General features: G+C 36.1%; 1 protein-coding gene across 3 annotated transcripts in view; it reads right to left on the reverse strand.

Moving 5' to 3' along the window:
* Nucleotides 1–7,104: 7,104 nt before the first annotated feature.
* The window catches only part of XIAP (X-linked inhibitor of apoptosis), a 35,380-nt gene continuing 19,471 nt past the window's right edge, over nucleotides 7,105–23,013 (reverse strand). For 2 of the 3 annotated variants that reach the window (XM_011378231.2, XM_011378229.2), the window contains exons 6-9: nucleotides 22,500–22,575; nucleotides 21,773–21,815; nucleotides 17,212–17,412; nucleotides 11,191–11,422 (exon numbers count right to left, since the gene is read on the reverse strand). In XM_011378231.2, coding sequence (XP_011376533.1) covers nucleotides 11,229–11,422; nucleotides 17,212–17,412; nucleotides 21,773–21,815; nucleotides 22,500–22,575 — 514 coding nt within the window. In that variant the 3' untranslated portion in view covers nucleotides 11,191–11,228. Of the gene's footprint in view, nucleotides 11,423–17,211; nucleotides 17,413–21,772; nucleotides 21,816–22,499; nucleotides 22,576–23,013 lie in introns of all 3 variants that reach the window. The other variant, XM_011378230.2, reaches the window with a different exon arrangement.

The raw sequence follows: 23,013 nt of genomic DNA on the forward strand, positions 1-23,013 counted from the left end.
ATCCTAAAGCCAAAGGATCAGTGGTCCTTACTAGTACTATGGACTACATTCTATTTTAAAGGCAACTGATATTAGTGGCTAAATAATGTAGTAATAACTTGAGAACAAGGGAAACCTACCTGAGCTGTGTCATTTTGAATACCTATTAAAGACTGAATAGAGGAAGCCAGTTTGAGAGACTCACCGTAGTGTGTAATTATGCACTTTGAAAGCACAGTTCATCCATGGATCTCAAAGCACATTACCAATTTCAATTATTTTTCATAACACCTCTGTGAGACCATTATTCTCTATCGGCAGATAAAGAAACAGACAAAAAGATTATTACCAAGCCCCTTGAATCACACCATGAATCACCTGCTGACTCGCTCCCATTCCCGATCTGTCATTTGACTTAATTGACCATTTCCAAATGAAGAGAAAATGCTTAAGCATAACTTTGAGTGAATTTCGGCTTATATTTTTTGTTTCAAAGCAAGGGAGACTGAATTCTTTTTAAGATGGAATGCTGTTCAAAGAGTTATTATTTAATGGTATGTATATGGAAAGATATTAAAATATTATTCAAGACACACACCAGATGAACATGTAAGTCCTTCATTAAATGGCTCCATCATTAACCTTGCATAGAAAACAAAAGAAAACAACAACAAATATATCATATAGAATCATAAAGTTTTAGTATCTGGAATGGCCTTCAATAATCTCAGATTTCTTAGTTTTGGTCGCACCACTCATGAAACCTACTGCAATTATTGGGCTACACCCTTATTTGTCCTCCTGTGTCCCAGTAATAATGATAGTCTATACCACACAATCTAGTACTGTAGCACACTGTATTTTCACTCTTTTATTCTTTTGATTTTTAAAGTTAAAAAACACAGTGATTACCAATGGCCCCTGTATTATGTTTCGAATGGGGAAGAATACCTTTTGAATGATGAACAGAAATCTCTTTCTGCAAATAAGACTGTAAACTCCAAGAGGATCCAGACTGGGTCTTGTTTTTTTCTATCACTACCTCCCAGAATTTCTGAGTACACTGCAAGCACTTAATGTACACTGTTGGTATGATTTTATAGGATTAAGAGTTGTTGGTGGAGGCAAACAATGAAGTGAAACAGGGCTTCATCAAACTCGTTAAACAAGTGGCTTCAATTTGAATGTATATTTCAATCAGAAAGGAACCTACCTGAGACATGTATATTTTATTCAGCCCCAACAAAGTCTTAGAACTGGTGATGTTTGCTTGGTGAATGAATATACTTTCTCTTATGCCCCACCTACTTCACAAAACCTGCTTTAGAAGATAGCTTACTAGTTTCCTGCTCAGAAATTCAAAACCCATCATACCATTATAGAATAGAAAGAGTTCAGGAAGAGTTCGTCCACCCGGTGCTAGCAGAGCTGAACACTGAACGCTGAGAATTGCAGTGGGAAAGATTGGCTATTTTATTGATGAATGGTGCCATCTAGAAGAACAGGAAGCTAACACTCAAAAGCCCAAACTCCCTGATGGTGTGTAAGTTACAGATTATATAGGACAAAATCATAACACACTGTGGGTTAGGGGTTCATGGTCGTGCTGGAAGTTGATTGGTTGAATGTGAGGTAAGGGTAATGAATTATTTCTTTAGGTCTGGAGGACAGTTCTGAGGCCTTTTCCTGCATTTCTTTGTCCAGTCTCATGGGAAAGTAGCCAGGGAGGCATTCCACCTTAGGGCTCAGGAACTGAAACATAACATAGGTCAGGATGTTTTCTTTAGCCCGTCTTCTGCTGCCCCGGGGATTGCTTATTATCCAGGGGAAAGGCCGGGTCTCTGAGAGGTATATATAGATGATTTCTAGAGCTAGGATTTAAAACTAAATTTAATTGAAGTCATAAGGACCCTCAGTTTCAATACCAGCTTGAATTTCTCTAATCTGTAGGGAAAAGAGAGACCAAATTTATCCTAAATGTGTACCCAAGGAGACCTAGTGCACATAAAGAGCCCTTGAGAATTCTCAATAAATGTCTTTGGACTGCTCATTCAAAACCTCTATTTTTACTTCTTCAGATGTGTCACACTTTCTTGATTCTGAGCTCTGCACAAGCTTCTCTCCTAGGCAGAAAAGCAGAATTCTCCTCCCTCCTCCTTGACTATTTCAAGGGCTCTTCCAGGAAACTTTCCCCCAGACCCTGCCCCAAAGAGTTTCAATTAGATACAGTTCCTATTGCCCTTCAGTGCTCTGTGACAGAATGGACTCCCTAGCACCTAGCACAGAGCCTGGAACATAGTGCTTAATGTTTGTTCATAAAAAAGAATATTTGTAGAAAATTAATATTGATTCTAGACTGTATTATATTTGTCAATGCACAACTTTGAGATAAGGAGGTTTTCCCACTCTGTTCATTTATTATTTTTTTCATTAATTCCTTCACTTGTACTGAAAAAATTAACTCAGTACTTATTAATGGACTAGACAGCATGCTACTCATTGGGGGCACAGTGATTAGGGAGCCATGCTTCCTGACCTCTAAGGTTTGCCTTGGCAAATGTAGTAAAAAGTTTTCTTTCTTATTTCCAAATTCGTGAGACTAGAAACATAGTTATAAATTTTGGGGTTTTTTTTTAGAATTAATTTTTCAATTCTAGTTGAGTAGACGTGCTTAGGACCACATATACCTATTTATTACTTCTATTTGGTTTTGTGGTTTGGTATCATTGGCCAGCCAGATCTTGCCGTCTCAAAGAGCCTGGATTTGGACATATATACTCAAAGTTCAGACAGTGAGGCAGCCAATTTAGCTAATTCATGCCAAAAATTAGCTAGAAACATTTTTACTGCCTATAAGAATAGCTTGACTGGTGATTCACCGTATGATTTAGGTGAGTCACATAACCTCTATGTCTGGGGTTCCTCAGCGCTAAATTACAGACATGCTAGGAATATAATGAATGAGAGACACAATGGCATAGTGCAAGAGTACCAGACCAATTATTTTATCATCCCTAAATTTATCTGTTTTATATATTCTTATTTTCACATGTTAGAAAACAGATCTGACCTGACCTGACTGCCCAAGTAAATCTATTTGAGGGCCACTTGAATGGCAGGGTTTATGAATACAATTTCCACAACTGTATACAGCAACGATTTCTTCAATCATCTATGCACCATTACCTATATACTTCTGATTTAAACACAGGAGTAACCATGTAGAGAGTGGAAAAGAAAGAGATAATGTACATAAAGGTTTTTGAGAGCCACGGAAATCACCGAGAAACTGTATAAATGAATTTCATCACTATTATATCTCTGCTTAATGAGATACTGGTCCATGAATGTTTCATTTTGTGTGAAACTAACCCATAATTAGTCTAGTAAACCCTAATTAGAGTAATGATCCCTTGGGTTTATATGGAGGGTTTATACTTTTTGAAGCTCTTTCATGTACATTTACTCATATGATCCTTGCAACAATTCTCTGAGGTAGGTTGAGCAGGGATTATTTCCTCATGTATTAATATTTTTGTTATATTTTATTTCATATAATTGACCAAATATTGATTTATAACTCATACTGAGTATAGGTATTTTTATCGAATTCTTATGGATCATATAAGAATATAATCTATCTGGTTTATAGTAAAAAAACAAGAAAGTTATAAGTACAGTAGAGTACATTCTTTTTAGTAATCAAACAACAACAAAAAATCTAGTAGAAAGAACAACAGGTTTTTCCAGATGAGTTAGGTTATCCTCTTAATGATTAATACAGGCCTTTGTTAAATTTCTACTGGGAAATTCATGCACACTGTTTTTATTTAATGAAAAATAAAATTATTTTAGCAAGATTTTCTCCACTTCTGATTAATTTTATGGGGGAAGATTTGAGGTCTTTTAATATAAGTTCTTCTAAAACGTCAGTAAGTGTTCATGAACATACTCGTGGTTTTTTTTTTTCCCCCTCAGTACAAATGTCAGTAATCTGGCAGAAGCAGAACTTAATCACTGCCAAACAAAATTCCAATATTTAATGAGAAAATACATTTTTGATGTTAGCCAAAAATGCAAACTCCCTTATATAAGCTAATGGAATTAAAGAGAAATTCCTAGTACTTAGTTACAGAATAAAGTTAAAGAAGTACAACACACATACTTAAAGAAAAATAACTCTCAAAATAAAAGTTTATTTAACAAATGAACATTTATAATTTTGCATGTAAATATATTTTTGGAACAGTAAAGTTTGTTGAAACAATAATTGGATTTTGTAGCACAATCATTGTTTAAATACTATTACCTCCATTAATTATACCCTAGTCTTTTATTTTTACAAATTTAAATTCTTCTGGGAAATTAAAAGGAGGCAGTAACAAAGTTTTCTCTTGGGTTCTTATTCCTTACTTGTTTTGAACCAATATTTTCCCAATGTTTATTCATAAGCCTAAAGTTAACAAGTATAGCCTCCTGCAACAGATTTCTTATGCTGTCATTAATTATGGTGCCTATAGGGTCTTGGAAATCTCAAAATAAACAAATTAAGGTTGGGAAAAAAACCTCTAAGCGGACCAACTCTACACAAAGCCAAATGGCTAGTTATGGAAGTATTTGTTATAAGCAAATTAGTATTTTGCAGGAAAAGAAAACTAAGTCCACTGCCTAACTTTCATCTAGCCTTACCGACCTTAAGAATTTTATTTTGGTTACAGTTAGAGACCAATAGTGATGTGTGTGTGTGTGTGTGTGTGTGTGTGTGTGTGTGTGGATTTATGCAACTCTGAAGGCCTTTTAGAGATCTAAGACCACCACACGAGTTTCATTTTGGCTCTTTTGTGCCACGGTTACTTAAATAACTTCAGACTTGAAAAAGTATTCAGAACTGCTAGTTACTAAGAATTGGACAGGTTGACCTCCTCTAACTCTTAAATTCTATCATTGTAGATTAACTGCTCACATTTCACTGAAGCTTTGACTCTTTAAAAGTGCAGGTCTGTTCTGTACAATTTCAATTGATTGCTGTCTCACTAGTACATATGAATGAGTCTTCAAATACTTAACTCCATTGCTTGATTGGACAATAGTTTAATGACAGCGAGCAATGTGGGGCTATTCTGAACTTAGCAGTGAAAGGGCTGAAGATTGTCTCGTTACAAAAATTCAAAGAGAACTGTATGCAAAGAGCTTTGTTGAAAAGTAGAATTAGAAGACACCTTCAGAATGTTGCATTTTATGCCTTCACATTTTGGTAGGAGAAAATATGCAACTGAATCAGTAATAAGGAAAAGAAAGGCAAGGATGACAGTCATTTGCTGAGGGCTACATCAATTTGATTTACAGGTTTCAGCCATTTAGTTCTTTCTGGATTTAGACCCCATACCATATTCCAATGGTTTTCAAACTTTAGCGTACATCGAAACCGCCTAGGTGGCTTTTAAAACACAGATTGCTGGGGTCACACCTGTTTCTGATTCAGTAGGTTTGAGATGGGGTCCAGTGATTTCCATTTCTAACAAAATCCCAAGTGATGCAGATGCTGCTGCTCCCTGAGCCACACTTTGAGAACCATTAGGTATCCATATACCATGAAGTTAGATTACTTTTAGTAAGCACCACATTTATTCTATAGTCTATAAGCAAATTACAAATTAAATAGTGAGAACATAGCTTAAAAGTATTTTTTAAATGATAATTAGTTTTGAGGGGGTTTATTTAACCTTCGAATAGGGGAAAAGACAATAAATTTTATTAGTTTCAGGTATACAGCACAATGATTAGGCATTTATATAATTTATGAAGTGATTCTCCAGTTACTCTATTATCCATCTGACACTATACATAGCCATTACAATATTACTACCTATATTCCCCATGCTGTACTCTACATCCCCATGATTGTTTTGTAACTAATTCATACTCCTTCATCCCTTCAACTTTTTTCACCCTTTCTCCCAGCTCCACTCCCCTCTGGCAATCGCCAGTTTGTTGTTTTCTTTTTGTTTCTTTTGTTCCTTAGATTCCGTATATAAGTGAAATCATATGGTATTTGTCTTTCTCTACTTACTCCACTCAGCATAATACCCTCTAGGTCCATCCGTATCATTGCGAATAGTAAGATTTCATTTTGGATGGCTGAGTAATATTCCATTGTACATATATACTGTAACCTCTTTAAGTCTTTAGATGTTCATTAAAATTTAGCAAAAATAATGGTGCTAAAAATTCACACATTGATGTAAAAAATGTTCTACTCTGGTATAGGTACATAATTACAGGAGAAAAGGACATGATGTCTAGAATTTGTTCTAGAATATGCCAACAAAAATAAAAAGGGAGGGGAAATCCTAGATGAAACAAGATTGACAAAATATTATTTGTTGAACCTGAATGAGTACCATGAAGTTCATTATATTTTCCTACTTTTGTATAAACTTGAAAATTTGAGAAAGCTTTTAAAATTCACATCTTCATCAATATTCATAGGCAGTGTAATTGACTTGTAAGAAATGTGGACTGCATTTAAAACAAAGTTCTTGGTATATCTCAGAGAACAGTCAAGGATTTGAGTCATTATAATAGACTAGGCCTGAAATACAATTCTTGATTTAGGAATCTCCATTGTGGGCAGGAAGGAGAAGAAATAGCCACTGGAAATACCTAATTCTAAACTCTCTCTGCCTTTGATTCTTTATTCCTACCTTCTTTATCCCATCAGATTGCTTGCAGCTTCTGAAACATTCTGGGCCTGCTGCCTCTACAGACTGACAAAAATCCTTCTCTATTTACTGCCTGCCTGCCTCAAAAAGGTCAGTGGCTTTTAAATCCCTTGCTTGTTGAAGCTTCGTTGTGGTGACTATACTATCACTTGGGACAACCAGGCCATCTTTGTGGGGAGGGGAGTGTTACTATGGTTCATATTTTTATACTTTTAAAAATCAACTTTTCATGCACTTGTAGAATTACATAAATTAATATGAAAAGACTTTTAATGACGATTTGATGTGTACCTTAATGCCTGGCCCAATAGCATAAGATGTATTTAGGAGGTTACATTTTAGTACTTTTAAGAGGGTTATTTTACTTTTTTCTGAGAAAAAATATAACGCATACAAAATAATATCATTTTAAAGAATAGTACTTTATTGAATAAGTCTTATTCACAGAAAAATATGCTTTATAACTGCCAGATTATGCAGTGGAAAGTAATTTTTCTTAGTTGTCCATATTGATGGAAAGGTTTCTACTAAATGAAAGAAACAAAATTATATTCACAAATATAGTTATCTCAAAACATTTCACATGATTAAATCACTCATTCTGTCAGGTTAGATAAAGTATAACAATAATGAAAAGATACAAAACTCTAACAAAAATTACATTAACGCCTTTGTTATATCAAATCAAAAATGCAAATTTGTAACTAAGTATAGACAAAATATATTTAAAGTAATTTTACATGTTACATTAGTGATACAGAATAAGGATACAGTAAATGCCAAAAAATCTATACACATATCTGCAAACTTCAGACTTCAAAGTAGAATCTTACCACCCAAACATTAATGTATTGTACAATTTGAAGATATATGTATTTGATTGTCCTACTGTATTAAAGTGTAATTTAATATGTAGTGAAAATTATGATACAGAAGAAAGAATAGCTGAAAAAATAACATTTGAGACCTCCCAGGAGAGGTAGCTCGAAGTGTTTCACCGTCAAACTATGTCCCAGTCTGGGATGCCACCAATTAGCTATATAGCTTTAAACAAACAACTTCCCCTCTTAGCCTCAGTTGCCTCATCTGTAAAACAAGGGGGATGAATTAGATACTCTCTAAGGTCACTTCTAGCTTTGACCCCCTATAATTCTATTATGCTGCAAATGAAATTCATTGTGTTAAGGTATCTAAGTCAAACTGAAACTGACTATGAAGGTGGGAATAAGCCAATTGTTTCTATTAGGAAAGTTGAATTAAAGAATAACTTTTCAAGTTTTAAGAAAGAAATTTAAATTTTTAAGGACTTGACCTATTTATTATAATTTACATCTTAACTATGAGAAACATCAAAAAAGATGAGGCAGAGTCACTGAAAGATTACCATGTAAGTTTTAGCCCAAATTTCCAGAGTCAAGGCAAACCTGGAGGCTAACAGTGTTAGGAAGGGAATTAACATTTATAACAGATATTTTACACACTTGGTTCTCTTTGAACTCTCATAACTGTAAGATAGGTACTATTCTCATTTCACAGATGAAGAAATGGCTACTTTTTTTTTTTTAAAGCAAATTTCACTAAAAGGATCTACATCTGTCAAATATTCCCTTCAGTTTTTTTATTTCTCCAATGGAAATGATATACAAGAAATCTCACTTCTTCCACACCTCCGCCCCTTTCCCCCATATTCAACATATGGGTAATCAGGAAATAAAATGAATTGGATCTAAAGGGTACAATACATGCAACTAATGCTGTGGTGGTAGTTTCCCATTCATAGAGTTCAAAATACCAATTTTATCCAGTGAACTGAAAACAAGAAAAAAAAAACTACCAAAGTTTAGCTATTAAAATAAAACAACAAAAGATCATAATACACAGAGCCAAATCACATAAACACTTACCCTACCCCATCTTAGCCCCTAACTAAAGGGAAAAATAGCAAAAACAAACAACAAATCTAGCAGGAAAGGCAATACAAATTCATTAATTAAAAAACTGGAATTTACAAACACATTAAACTCATTTCTCTAACATTAAGACAAGACTTTTGATCAGTACACCAAATTATTACAAATAAAGATAACTATTACGAAACAAATTGACTCTTCACGTGACTAAAATGCAATAGGTGGTGACTTTGAAATATCAGAGTGAACTTTATACAGAAAAGGAATGTCTCCATGTAGATCCTGAGAACTATTCTGGGAAGGGGAGAAGCACAGAGTTGGATCTGGTTATATTTTTTACCTTGCAAGTGATCATTTTTTGCACAATTAGATGGGAAGGATCCAGTGCTTTTTATGGTGTAAACACAGACAAACACTGGTAAGTCTTAAAAAATTTGAAGTTGGAGTGCTGAGTGATTTAAGACCCCAAAGCAACAGGGTTTCTAAACAATTCTGAAACTTGTTAGTCACATCAGCTTCATGCATTAGATTTCACAACTCACGAGGAGAAAAAAGTGTTGGTTAACTCTAAACATACAAATTTTGAAAGAGTTTTAATGAACTGAGGCTCCCAGAACAGGAAAAGCCTTATGTTAAAACAATTCAGTCCTTGGCCAACAGCTACACTGAACTGTCTGTCTTGGAGCTGACGTGTCCTGGAAAACACACTTTAAAAAACTTTAACACTTTTCTCCCCTTGTAATTTAAATTTAAATCTTATACTATACATGTAAAATTTAACTTAATGGCTATATGACTAAAAAGCATGACAATCATTATTTAATTTTTTTTTAAATTCTCATTTAAATTTGCAATGCTTTAAATATCAAAGTAGTAAACAGAAGTTAGAACACGACAATACTCTTTCTCTTAGAAAAATGCAACGATAATTATAATTTTTAACAGTTTCACTCTCAAACTTTTCTCTGCAAATACCTCACTCAACTCTACAACAGGTCGTTGTGAGAATTTTGTAATATAAAGCCTGGGTGTTCTATGAAACATTTTAAACTTCCATTTTTTATTTATATTGATTCTTATTCAAGTTTCATTTTCTCTTTAATGAAAAAACTATTCTTTCCTTGTCAATATTTTATAATTTCCAAGAGGTTTTTAAGGATCTTGAGAGAATATTTATTTCATAAGTACCTACTACTATTACTAGTCAGGAAAACAAGTCAGGTAGAGGAGAGACTTGACATTTTGTCCTATATACATCTTAATCATCGTACAGGTAAAAACTCACATGAAACTTTACAAGATGATATGAGAATCTCAACATGGAAAGCTTTCACTATAACTACGAGCAGTGTACAAACATGCTTCTACTTTTATCTACATAAGCTGACAGATGTTTAAAATACTGGGTTAACAAAGATCTTTTAGTAAAGTGACTTAGGCAGGCTTAAACTAGCAAGGATTAAGGATGAATCCTTACTAATTAATTGGAAGATCTGAGACATATTTTATATTTCATTTTACAAAATCAGGAATATTTATTTTGAAACAAGAGAAGACATGGTCTACCTGTCAGAAAACTACCACTCAGAAATATTTTTCACCCACAAAGCAGGACAAACATAAAGACATTTAAATTTCACATTGGCACCAAAAAGGTTAACTGCCCTGCCTTCTTGGATTAGAAAAACTAAAGCTGAGCAATAAGTAGTTTTGCAGGCATTTGAACATGCCTAAGCCTTTAAATCAGTAAAATTTTTCTAAAAACTCTGATTACAAAAGTAACATACTTACAAAAAGTTCAACAGAACAAAGTAAAAAAAAGAGAAAGTGAAAGGCCCCTGTAAAGTCCCTCTAGGACCCCCCCTCACCCCCCTCAAGAGAAACTAAATTTAACAGTTTGGTGCATATATTTCCAAATCTTTTGTTCTGTACATATACGAAATGCATACACTTTCATTTGGCTCATTCAATACACAGTGTTTTGCCACATGCGTTTTATACTTAACATATCTTTGACATCTTTCCATATCAGTACATGTAGGTTAGATGGCATTCTATCATTAATTACTTTAACAATAGCAAAATCATTTTCTAAAATTAACTACCCAAGTATGTGTGTATAATTTTAAAAGAAAATTCTAAAACACAAACATCTAAAAATGATCTCTTTCTACCAGTGTAGAACTGTTCATTCCTTTTTCACACAAATTATGATTGGGGAGATTAATCTCTACATTTACACAGAATGCTCCATTTGTTAAGCCTATCTGAAAAGAATGAAACGTTCAGTTGAGTAACTCACTTAAACTTAGAAGCTAAGTCAGTGTACAACAAATATACATTGTGATCAGTTACAATAAATATGATGTTTCTTAGTCTAGGGTTTCAATGAGATAACAGGAAAAAAATGGGGTAGATAGATAACATAGCTAATATTTTGAAAAATCCAGAAATTCAAATTCTAGATTGCTAAGATTGCTAACTCTAACACTGCAGTTTACATTTTCTTCTACTTGGAAGCAAATGTTAATGGAATTCAATGCTGTATTTAAAGTCGGTTCACATCACATATTCAATCAGGGTAATAAGAACATAATACATCTACTGTAGAGTTAGACTAAGACATAAAAATTTTTTGCTTGAAAGTAATGACTGTGTAGCACATGGGACATTTATTAACTGCTTCAGAACACTGTTTACAAGTGACCAGATGTCCACAAGGAATAAACACTACAGCAATATTTCTATCCATACAGATTTTGCAAAGCTTCTCCTCTTGCAGGAGCCTTAGCTGCTCTTCAGTACTAATCTCTGCACAAAGAGAAAAAAAAAAGTTAACTGTAGACTTAGTTATTTAAATTCATTGAAACAATTTGAACCCCTACTATGTGCCAGGTACTAATCAAGTGTTGAGAGATAGGATGACTCACACATGGCATCTGCTCTCAAGTAGCTTGAATGCTAGTAGCAGGGAAGGTAAGCACAAAGTACGAAATGATAAGTGCTATAATAAAGTTATGTACAGAGACAAGATGAGAGAACAAGTCCTTCTGTTCAGACTAGGTGGCGGAGCCTTCACGAATTGGCAGCTACTGAGGGGGGTGGGGCAGAGAGTGGAGTGATATTTAAACACAGCAATTTGCCAGGCACAGAAGCAAGGGTAAGGTAAAAAGTAGCAAAATAGAAAGGGCATGGCTTATTCTGGAAATGGAGGGACAGATTTGAGGGCCACTTCTGAAGTGAGATAGGTAGGATCTGGTGACTGGATGTGAGGGATGAAGAGGAGGAAATCCAGTTGATTTCAGGATTTCTAGTGTGGCTGACAAGGGGATGGAATGCCAATAGGAAATATAAAAGGAGGTACAGGATTGGGATTTTCAAGATATTTCTGAGGTGTTTTCAGGGCATCCATATAAAAGTGTCCAGGAGGCAATTGGAGAGTCAAGTTTTGATGTCAGAAGTCAGGGCTAGAGATTTGGGTATCATCAGCATGCACTGAAGTACTTAACTCAGCCTTTTCCAAACTAAGTTTTGTGAAATGTTAACAAATATATCACAAAAATGTGTTTTGTGGTCTTAATATAACTATAATGACATTAATAATAGCAGTTAACAGTAATACAGCACATATTACCACGTGCTAGACACTATTCCAAATGCATTACATATTTTAACGATCTTTGTAATTATTGTATAGCAGTGGTTTCCAAATCTGGTTTCACATGAGGATCACTTGGGGGCATTTTTAACAATAAATTCCTAGGCCCCATTCACTGAATCTAAAATTTTGGGGGTTGAGCACACTGGCATTTGGGAACCATTGTTATTAAGTTCAGGGCAGTATAATATAGTACACGTCCCCTCTTAGAAATTCACAATACATTGCCCTATTTAACTATGGAGCTCCTTTTTCATGTTATCTTTTAACAAGTTTGGGAAATAGTGGTTTAATTTATTCAACAAATATTTAACACTTAACTAAGTTCCGGGCACTACAACAATTAACAAATAAACTATTGGGCCCCCAATAGTTTATAGACAAGTAAGGAACACAAGCAGAATAGAAATTATAGTACAGTGTGATGATAAAGGTAGTTACGTGTTATGAAGAACACAGGAAGGGTGTGTGTATAGGTGAGCATGTGTTTGAACACATAAAGAGAAAGTCTCCTGGAGCAGAGTATACCTAAACTGGGTCCTAAAGAATGAGTGGGAGTAAACTAGGAGACAGAGAAGGCCTTGGAGGACAGAGGAAGTGGAATAAGGGTGACTTAGACCAGCAGTCCCCAACCTTTTTGGCACCAGGGACCGGTGCTCCTATGAAAATTTAATGCCTGATGATCTGAGGTAGAGCTGAGGTGGGGATGCTAGCTCTGGGGAACGGCTGAAAATACAGATGAAGCTTTACTTGCTTGCCCACAGCTTACCTCCTGCTGTGCGGCCCAGTTAAGGACCGGAACCGGTCCACATCTCAGGGGTTAGGGACCCCTGGTCTAAACAAAGGAAATGAAGTAGGCTCCAAGGGGAGCGACAGAACAGGGCCTACAAGTCTACAGGCAAGGCTTGGGAATACAATTTGAAGGGGAAACAGCCTGAGATGAGGCTATAGAAGGTTAAGAGCAGCCTGACCGTGTACTATTTGGCAACCCACAGAAAGGAGCCCCGGGAGCCAGAGATGGATTTTCATCTGGAGAGAGATATGCTCAGATTTGTGCTTCAGAAAGGTTTCCCTGGCTAGGGGTGGAGGAAATGATTATTTAATATTTTTTTCTTAAAAGACAACCTCCTGAGCATAATCGAAACTGTAGGCTTAAACATGGAACTTATCAGAGACAAAATGATAAAGCAGTTGCCCTCAAGAAGCTTGTCTAATGGGCAGGACGGAAAAGAACAGTTGCAAAATAATGCTACAAGTGCTGTAAAAGAACTGAGAGTAGAGAAGAGGGAGCTCAGAACTCTGCTATGGGCACTGGGGAAAACTTCAGAGATGTGACCTCTGAGCTGAGCATTGAAGGATGAGTTCACAAGATGGATTTAGGGACCCAAGGGTGTAGTGGGGAATAAGAACAGGTTTACAGATAGGAAAAAGGCATCTAGCACAGAGGAAACAACATAAGGGATGGCATTATAAACTGATTTATGTTATATAAAAGCATGTGACCAAAAAAGTCAGGATAAAGTGTATATTCATGTCATTGTCATAATCAGTAATCAGCATGAATTTGCCTGACTTGGTTAAAGGAAAGCACAGTGATGATGGACGGGCTATCTGCTACCAACCAAAAGCAGGAGGACTTAGAGGTCATCATGCAGCAGAAGCAGAAAAAGACAAACGAGAAACCCAAGGAAGAACCCAAGTAGCTTTGTGGCTTCATGTCCAACCCTTCTTGCCCTTTGCCTGTGTGCCTGGAACCAGTTCAACCATGCTTGAGTTTCTTCCTGTAGTGCTCAGGGGTTCCAGGACCAATGGCAATCCCTTTGCAGGGAGTCTGCAGCTGGTCCCTTTTGTGGTTCCTTCCCTTCAAATAGTCTCTCTTCCCCTTCCCAGTGGTTTTATTCCTGTGGGGCTCACCCCAAGGTATTAATAGTAGCTTTGTAATTAAAAAGAGGAGGAAAACAATGAAGTAATGTATACATTACTTTTGAATGTGATGCTTCAATGACTAAAAAAGTACACCGAACCAGACACCTAAAATTTATAGAGACAGAAAGCAGAATGGTGGTTGTTAGGCGCTGGTAGGAGAGGAATGGGGAGTTGTTTAATGGGTAGAGAGCTTCAGTTTTTTAGATGAAGAGTGTTCTGGAGATTGGTTGCACAACAATGTGAATGTACTTAACACTACTTGTACACTTGAAAATGGTTAAGATGGTAAATTTTAAGTTGTGCATATTTTACCAATTAAAAAAAAAGGGGGGGGGGGAACACTGGACCAGAAGTCAGGAAACCTGAATTTCACTCCCAATTACCTGAATGATCTTGGTCATCAGCGCAACTGTACTTCAGATTTCTCACTGAAGTAATGAAAGTTATGTGATCTTTAAGGTTCCTCTTGGTTCTGATTGTTGAGATTCCATTTTAAAGACTATAATGGAATGTCATGCATACCAAACACTAATATCAACTCTACTTTTTCTACCTCATTTCAGCATTGCATATACTTACTTGAGATGGTAATGCTCTGGGCATAGTTTCCCCGTTCCCCCCCAGACTAACAGTTTACCTCTGGTAATACTTCACTCTAGCCTTAAGAATAACTACTGGATTCTACCATCCTTTCCTATGACACCCTTTCCCTTCTACTTCCTATAAGGCTTTCTTCTAGGTCAAGAGGTTTCTGGCACACTAGCATTAAAAGCAATATAGTTAGATAACTTTTTATGTTATTTGCTATTATTCTGACATTATTTTAAACCACTTCTAGAATAAACTGATGTCATTCATTTTACTTTCAGAGCAGATCCATGTGGAAAGACTGATGAGAAATGTATACGGGTTTGGCATACAAAGGACAGGGCTTTGATTTTTAAAAAGAAAGAAAAAAGAATACTGATTTGGTACTATTTTTAGAAGACTGTTTACTGGGGCATTCTGTGTCACACAGCCATTGGGTATTGCAACTAGGATTTCTCAGTAAGCAACAATATTGGTACTTTTTCTAAAAACTTCCACCTGCTTTAATTCAATTGTATAGAATTAAAAAATTCTTAGTGCCAGTCTCTCTTCCTCAGCCTTTCTCTGGGAAGAGAAACAGGCAGCAGCTCTAGCATGAGAAGATAGCCTGTATCAATTACTTGCCTCTCGATTCAGTGAGAAAAGGTCAACTGATGAATTTCAATCCTTGCCCCTGAAAGCTGCCATTTGCTTTGGCCCTTCTCCCTACACCATCCTAGCTTATAGTCTCAGTGATAAGAACCCCCATCAACTCTTGTTGGATAGAGAAGACACCCACAATGCACTCTGTCCCTTGTTCTCTTCCTACTGCAATCCACTATATCCTTCTGCTGCAGACAACACCTTGAGGTACAAAAATTAACACCTTATTGTCAAACTTAAGCTTAAGCTGTGGTTAAGATGCAGGGAAAAATGACATAATCATTTATATTTCCATTGCAGTACAAAGATGACCAAGTAAATGGTTTATTTTACCATCACCAAGACAAGTGGAGCTATTATAGGTATTAAATAAATGCATCTTTAGCATAAGAGTAGTAAGCTTTCTGTTGAATCTTTTAAATCAACTGATAGGATTTTAAGTCACTAACATTATACTGTTTTCTGACATGTAATTATCTGAATAACGTTTCAAAAGTATCTGAAATAACAAAGATCACAAGGTTCTTTCATGTAAAAAAAACATAAGTAAACTTTTATGTTCAGTTAGCACTATATGAATTCTCATCTTTTAGGAGAGGTGGTCAAGAGCTTAGAAAACAATGATTATAATAAGGTACCCAAAAAGGTATTCAGTTTGACATCTTTTCTTTATATGCTTCTCTTCTACATTATTTTATACACTTTCTATATGATTCACAATATTAAGATGCTATTCATTCATGTTCCAGTCATATGACCCCTTTATATGAAAAGTTACAGAATACTCTATATCTAAAGTTTCAACTACAAAAAACTCATTCTACACATAATGATAAAAGTTAGCTTTTGTTGTTCTTTATCTAAAATAGAGCGTAAATTCACACTTTTGAAATGAATGGATCAGTGGATCCTACTTGGATCCTGATTAGAACGAATCAACTGTAGAAACATTTTTAGACAATGGGAAAAATGAAAACCAATCGAGTTTCAGATGACATCATAGAATTACTGTTAACTTCATTAAGTGTGATAGTAATATGGAATAGACTAAATGTCTATGCCTTCTCAAAATTCATAAGCTGAAGCCCCAACATCCAATGCGACGGGACTTGGAGATGGGGCCTTTGCTATATAATTCAGTTTAGATGAGATCATGAGGGTGGGACTACATGATGGGATCAGTGTCCTTATAATAATGGAGAGGAAAAGAAACCAGAGTGCTCTCTTTTGGCCATGTGAGGACATAAAGAGAAGGCAGCCTTTTGCAAGTCTGGAAGAAGTCCTGATCAGGAATCAAATCTGCCTGCACCTATATCCTGGACTTCCCAGCCTCCAGAACTATGAGAATTAAATGCCTGTTGTTTAAGACACGCTGTCTATGTTATTGTTATATCAGTCCGAGCAGACTAATGCACAGGGTTAAGGTTAGGTTAAAAAGTCCTTATCTGTTATTTATTGAAGAGCCTGTAGGTAAATGATATATAGGATATCTGGGATTTACTTTAAAATACTAGCAAAAAAAAAAAAAAGTTTGGGGGAGAAATGAAACAAGATTGGAAAAGTGTTAATAATCACTGAGGCTGGTTGATGTGTATGTTGGGGTTCATTATACTGTTCTCTCCACTTTTGAGGATATTTGACATTTTTCATAATACAAAGTTACAAAAGTGTATTCTAAGGAGGATATGAGAGGAGGGAAATGAATGGGCCACAAAGTCATGTAAGATACTATCCATAATGAAATGCTGTTGGGTGTTCCTTGCTTTTTAAAACCAGCCAGGCATACCTTTCTGCAACGAAGTCTGACTTGATTCATCTTGCATATTGTCTTTCTGAGCACTCACTAAATCTGCAACCAGAACCTCGAGTGATTTATAGTTGCTCCCAGATGTCTGAATTTTTTCCTCCATTATTTTCTTAATGTCTCTGAAACTGAACCCCATTCGTATAGCTTCATGTGCCATAGGATTTTGGAAGATAGTATCATCTAAAACAAAAATTAGTAATGAAAAAGAACAGGGTTAAAAAAATTATTTTTATTAACAGAACTCAACACAAAGTATAAAGAAAATTTTAAGCAGCAAGCAAAAAACCCAGCAAATTAAAGCTGCTTTGAAAGAGATTTTTGAAATATTTAGGCACTTTCAGAATTTTACAATAATTGAAAATGCAGTGTTTTGTAGCACTACGTACTGAGATTAGGTGCTGTAAGATTGTGCTAAAACAGTACAAGACAAGAAGGATAAGTGCTTTGAAAATCTGAACATTTTTCAAATGAGATGTACTCATTAACAGCTAACCTAAAGTACTTAAAGAGTGGATGTCTTATGCTCTAAGAGACTGTGGTCAAGATGGTGGAGTAGGTAAACTATGTGCTTTATCTCCTCCATGACCACCTGAAGATTACAAACTAAACTACAGAACAACCATCATTGAGAATCTCCTGAAGTCTAGTGGAACAGAAGTCCTATAACTTCTGTTCCTAGGATATACAGAAAAAGCTATCTGGAGACTGGTAGGAGGGGCGGAGATGCAGAAAGGGCCAGTTCTACACCCAAGTGTGATGTTTAAAAAGCAGGAAGGATTTCTTTTAGCTGTAAAGGTGCCCCAAGAAGTGAGAGGTCCTAGCTCCACATCAGACTCCCCAGCCCAGAGTTCCACTGCCAAGAAGAGAAGTCAACACAACTTCTAGGTGTGAAAACCAGAGAAAATTTTAAGGAGGAGGGCCGTTGTAGTCCCAGGTGTTCCTGTTAAAGTGCCCACTGACTAACTCACTTGCTCTGAGCGCTAGTGCTGGAAAAGCAGCTTGAAAGGCACCAGTGACATGTGGGGAGGAACTAAATTATCTGACTTCAGGTTGAGGGCTGCAGGGGCAGTTTTCTCTCAGACAAAAATGCTGGCAAAAGCCACTGTTCCTTTGTTGAGCCCTCTGCCACCCAGCCTGCAGACACAGGCAGGTGCCATATTTGAGTCTCCATCAACCTGGCTAACATGGTTCCCCTTGCCTTGGTGATTTCCTGAGACCTCTCTCTACCCAAATTGTGGGCCCACCCAAGCTGCTTCCAGCGGCTTTTCCACACAAATGGCCTGTCTTGGCTTATGCTGTGGACTTTCCTAAAATCTCTAAAGGGTTCACAAACCCTAAACATGCAGCATCTGGCCTCAGCGTGCCCCATACCTCTTGCTATAAGGAGCCCCAACCCTGGCACTAGTGACAGCTGGCCTCGGTTTTCAGCTTAGTTTCTCCCAGGCACCTCCAAGCCCAACGCAAGTGGCAACCATCTGCAGATCACTTTGTAGCTCATACCAAGTGGCTGCTGGCAAAGCACAGGCAGCCCGTGACCTTGGCCTGCACCTGAATCCCTCCAAAAGGCCCCCAAACCAACACACCTGGTAGCCAGCTTCAGACCACAGAAGAGCATCAATCAACCACTTCCAACAACACAGCCAAAGGGAAGACTGGGCAGGCACCAGAGCCCTGCTAAAGTGAATCCTGTTCTGTAGGGTCAGCCCCTGCACAACAACACATCCACTGTAGTCATGGCCAGTTCTCACAACTAATCAGCCTGAGGGTCAATTTCTTCCACTGACGTGCCAACAGCAATCGAGGTTCAACTACAACAAGAAGGCACACACACAAGGGACAGCCTGGAGCACCTGGCTCAGGTGACCAGGGAAGATTGCACCAGTGGGCCCCACAGGACACCTACTACATAAGGCTACTCTACCAAGACTGGGAGACATAGCAACTCTACCTAATACGTAGAAACAAACACAGAGAGGCAACCAATTGGGGAGACAAAGAAACAAGTCCCAAATGAGAGAACAAAACAAAGCTCCAAAAAATTAACTAAACAAAATGGAGATAAGCAATGTACCAGATGCGGAGTTCTAAACATTTGGTTATATGGATGCTCGATGATCTCTACGAGAACATCAACAAAGAGATAGGAAACATAAAAATGGAGATTGAAAACAAAAAAGAGCCAGTCAGAAATGAAGTATATAATAACTGAAATGAAGAATACATTAGAGGGAATCAACAGATTAACTGAAGTGATTTGGAAGAGAAGGTAGCAGAAAACAATCAAAACAGCAAAAAGAAAAAAAAGAACCCAAAACTATGAGGTAGTTTAAGAGGCTTCTGGGACAACATCAAGCATACCAACATTCGCAGCATAGGTTACCAGAAAGAAGAGAGAAAGCAAGAAATCAAGAACCTATTTGAAGTAATAATGATGAAAAACTTCCTTAACCTGGTGAAGGAAATAGACATACAAGCCCAGGAAGCATAGAGAATCCCAAACAAGATGAACTCAAAGAGGCCCACATCAAGACACATCATAATTAAAATGCAAAAGGTTGAAGACAAAGAGAGAATCTTAAAAGCAGCAAGAGAAAAGCAGTTACCTGCGAGGAAGCTCCCAGCTGATTGTCAGCTGATGTCTCAAAAGAAATATTTCAGACTGGCATGAAATATTCAAAGTGATGAAAAGCAAAAACCTACGACCAAGATTACCCAGCAGATCTATCATTTAGAATCGAAGAACAGAGAAAGAACTTTCCAGACAAGAAAAAGCTAAAGGAGTTCATCACCACCAAACCAGTATTATACAAAATATGAGACTTCTTTAAGGAAAAAAAAAAAAGGTCAAAAATATGAATAAGAAAATGACAGTAATTACACATCTATCAACGATTAGGTTAAATGTAAATATTAAATGCTCCAATCAAAAGTTATAAGGTGGCTAAATGGATAAGAAAACAAGGTCTTTACATTTGTGCTTACAAGAGACTCACTTCTGATTGAAAGACACACACAGTCAGAAAGTAAAAGGATGGAAAAGATATTTCATGCAAATGGAAAGGAAAAAAAAAGCTGGCGTGGCTATATTTATACCAGACAAAACACACTTTAAAACAAAGTCTATAAGAGATAAAGAAGGACATTTCATAATGATAAAGGGATCGATCCAACAAGAGAATATAACCATTGTAAACATTTGTGCATCCAACACAGAAGCACCTAAATATGTAAAACAAATATTGATGGATGAAAAGGGAGAGATCAACAGTAATATAGTCTTAGCGGGGGACTTTTAACACCCCATTGACATCAAGGGACAGATTTTCTGGACAGAAAATCGATAAGGAAACAGTGGCCTTAAATGACACATTGACAAGGACTGAACTGATATCTTTGGAGTGTTTCACCCTAAAGCAGCAGAATACACAGTCTCTTCAAGTGTGAATGGAACAAAACGTTTTCCAGGATGTTAGGTCACAAAACAAGGCTCAATAAATTTAAGACTGAAATCATATCAAGCATCTTCTCTGACCACAATGGTATAGAACTTGAACTGTATACATTATAAGGATGATTATTATCAAGAAATGTTACGGAATGTTTCTAGATAATTTCAAAAATACAGGCTGAAATAAATGATATATTGTATTATTTATGCCCATTATAAAACCCATATTAAACAATATCAAAGTGGCTATCCTGCTCAAGCATATTAATAAAAAAAAAATCATTCTCTTGCCTTGTTATCCTTAAGATACTAAACAGATGATGCTATAAGTACAGGGAGTGGGGAATCACCAGACATATTCTAATTTAAACTTTCTACTATTTTTGAAAGATGAAGCCTAAGTTGAGAATGAGATCTGGAGTGTGATGCGAGATTCAGATGACCTTGTTTACAGTTCTAGTTACACTAATGCTTTGTAATGTAACTGTGGGCAGGTCACTTAACCTGACTTTGTTTCTTCATATGAAAAGTGGAGATATCAATATCTTTGCTTATCATATCTTTCTTTGCCCACGTTCTGGTTTCTAAAAGATGTCTACGATGCATAAATCATCTTTCTAACAAAAATCTCTCTCTGTGATGCAATAGGAGGTAAACAAACCTAATCGTACCCCTCGGTGAAGAAGCTGGGGAAGGCACAAAGATGGCATGGAATAAAGAAGCAAGTAGATTAGGGCTGATCATTAGTAGAGCACTGGATTCACAATCCTGGATAACTAAAGAATCCTGAGGGACAAAAATACACTTAACTATTCCTTTAGTGATTTTTAACAGAAGAGGTGATGGACATACTATAGCTGCTTCTTCCTAACTTGGGAAAACTAACTGTCCAACCTCCATAGGAATGTTCTGAATATATAAATATCTCATTAAAATTTATAGGTACTTCATTAATTCTTAAATTTATAGCAATTTCATCTCAAATAAATATACCTTGGTGAACCTGAAAGAATATGTTTACCTTTCTACTCTGTAAGTATAATAAATTGGCAATGAAATTAAAAATATATTTATTATAATAAACATATTTACCAATTATTTTAGTTAGTGATGGTGTTTTTTCAGCAGTTCTTCCCTAAAACAGAAATATGAATTATAAGTTAGAATTCTTTTTGGTAGAAGGCAATTGTCTGAGTTTGAAAAGTAACATTAATCATGAATTTATAAATTGGCTTTATTTTATTTCAACATATAAATATTCACAAGAGCCATAGCCTGATGAAGCTAGAAGGAAGTAAAAAGATCATCTAACCCAATCCATTCACTTTACAGACAAGAAGCTGATGCTCAGGGAGATTAAACAACTTGATTGAAGTAATACAGATGATGGCAGAACCGTAATGGCAACTCTGGTCTCCCACTCTAGTCCCGGGCTCTTTCCACATGATACTGATGCCTTGGTCACCCTATGTGACACTATCTCATTTCGATGCATTTTTGAGATTTTAAATTTAAGGCTGTTTAAAACTTTTCACAGACAAAAGTCAAATTTCAGAAGGCTGAGGAATTAAATTATTTTAGTTCTTCAAGCCCATTTTTGCATATAGTGATACTTAAATCAGTCCGTCCTGATCCCCTTTTTACAAATTTGCTTCAGGTTAAGAATAACAAGCACTGTTCAAGATCTCTCCTTTAAAGCTCACCTTTAAAGCTCACATTATTAATTTAATATGCTATACTGTCAATTTTACACCAAGAAATCATTGCAAAACAAATTATATAATATCTGAAAATATATATTCTACAATATTGGACTTACCATAGACTCAAGTGAATGGGTTAAATGAATGCTGTTTATATATTCTTGCCCCTTCTCTTCCAACAGATATTTACACCTAAACAAGAAGGTTAAACTTTAGTAGCTGAAAAATTAGTAAAGTATAAGTAAACATATAATCTCCATCATCTCCACTTACTTGCTTTCCAGTATTTCTAAGGAGCCACAAAATAAAATGTTACTCAATTCCCCATCCAAGTGTCATTTTAAGGTTAAAAAAAACATGCTCCCTTTGTTATGCTACTTATGCTAACCTCAGTAGAGCTAAACATATCAGCTTGACAACTTCCAACTTTTAAGTACCTTAATTAAAAAAAAAGTTTTAAATAGTTAACAAGTTTAATTTAGAAGATCAACCAATTGTACATTTAAAAGGAATTCTTTAGGCTTTCAACCTTTCCTTTTAAGGCTATTTAAGGTTAAGATTTATTTTCAAGTGATTGCTCTGAAGTTTTAATTTGTATTATTTTGTAGGCCAAAAATTCACATCACTTCT

Source organism: Pteropus vampyrus, unplaced genomic scaffold, assembly GCF_000151845.1.
Source record: "Pteropus vampyrus isolate Shadow unplaced genomic scaffold, Pvam_2.0 Scaffold335, whole genome shotgun sequence".
NCBI lineage: Eukaryota > Metazoa > Chordata > Mammalia > Chiroptera > Pteropodidae > Pteropus > Pteropus vampyrus.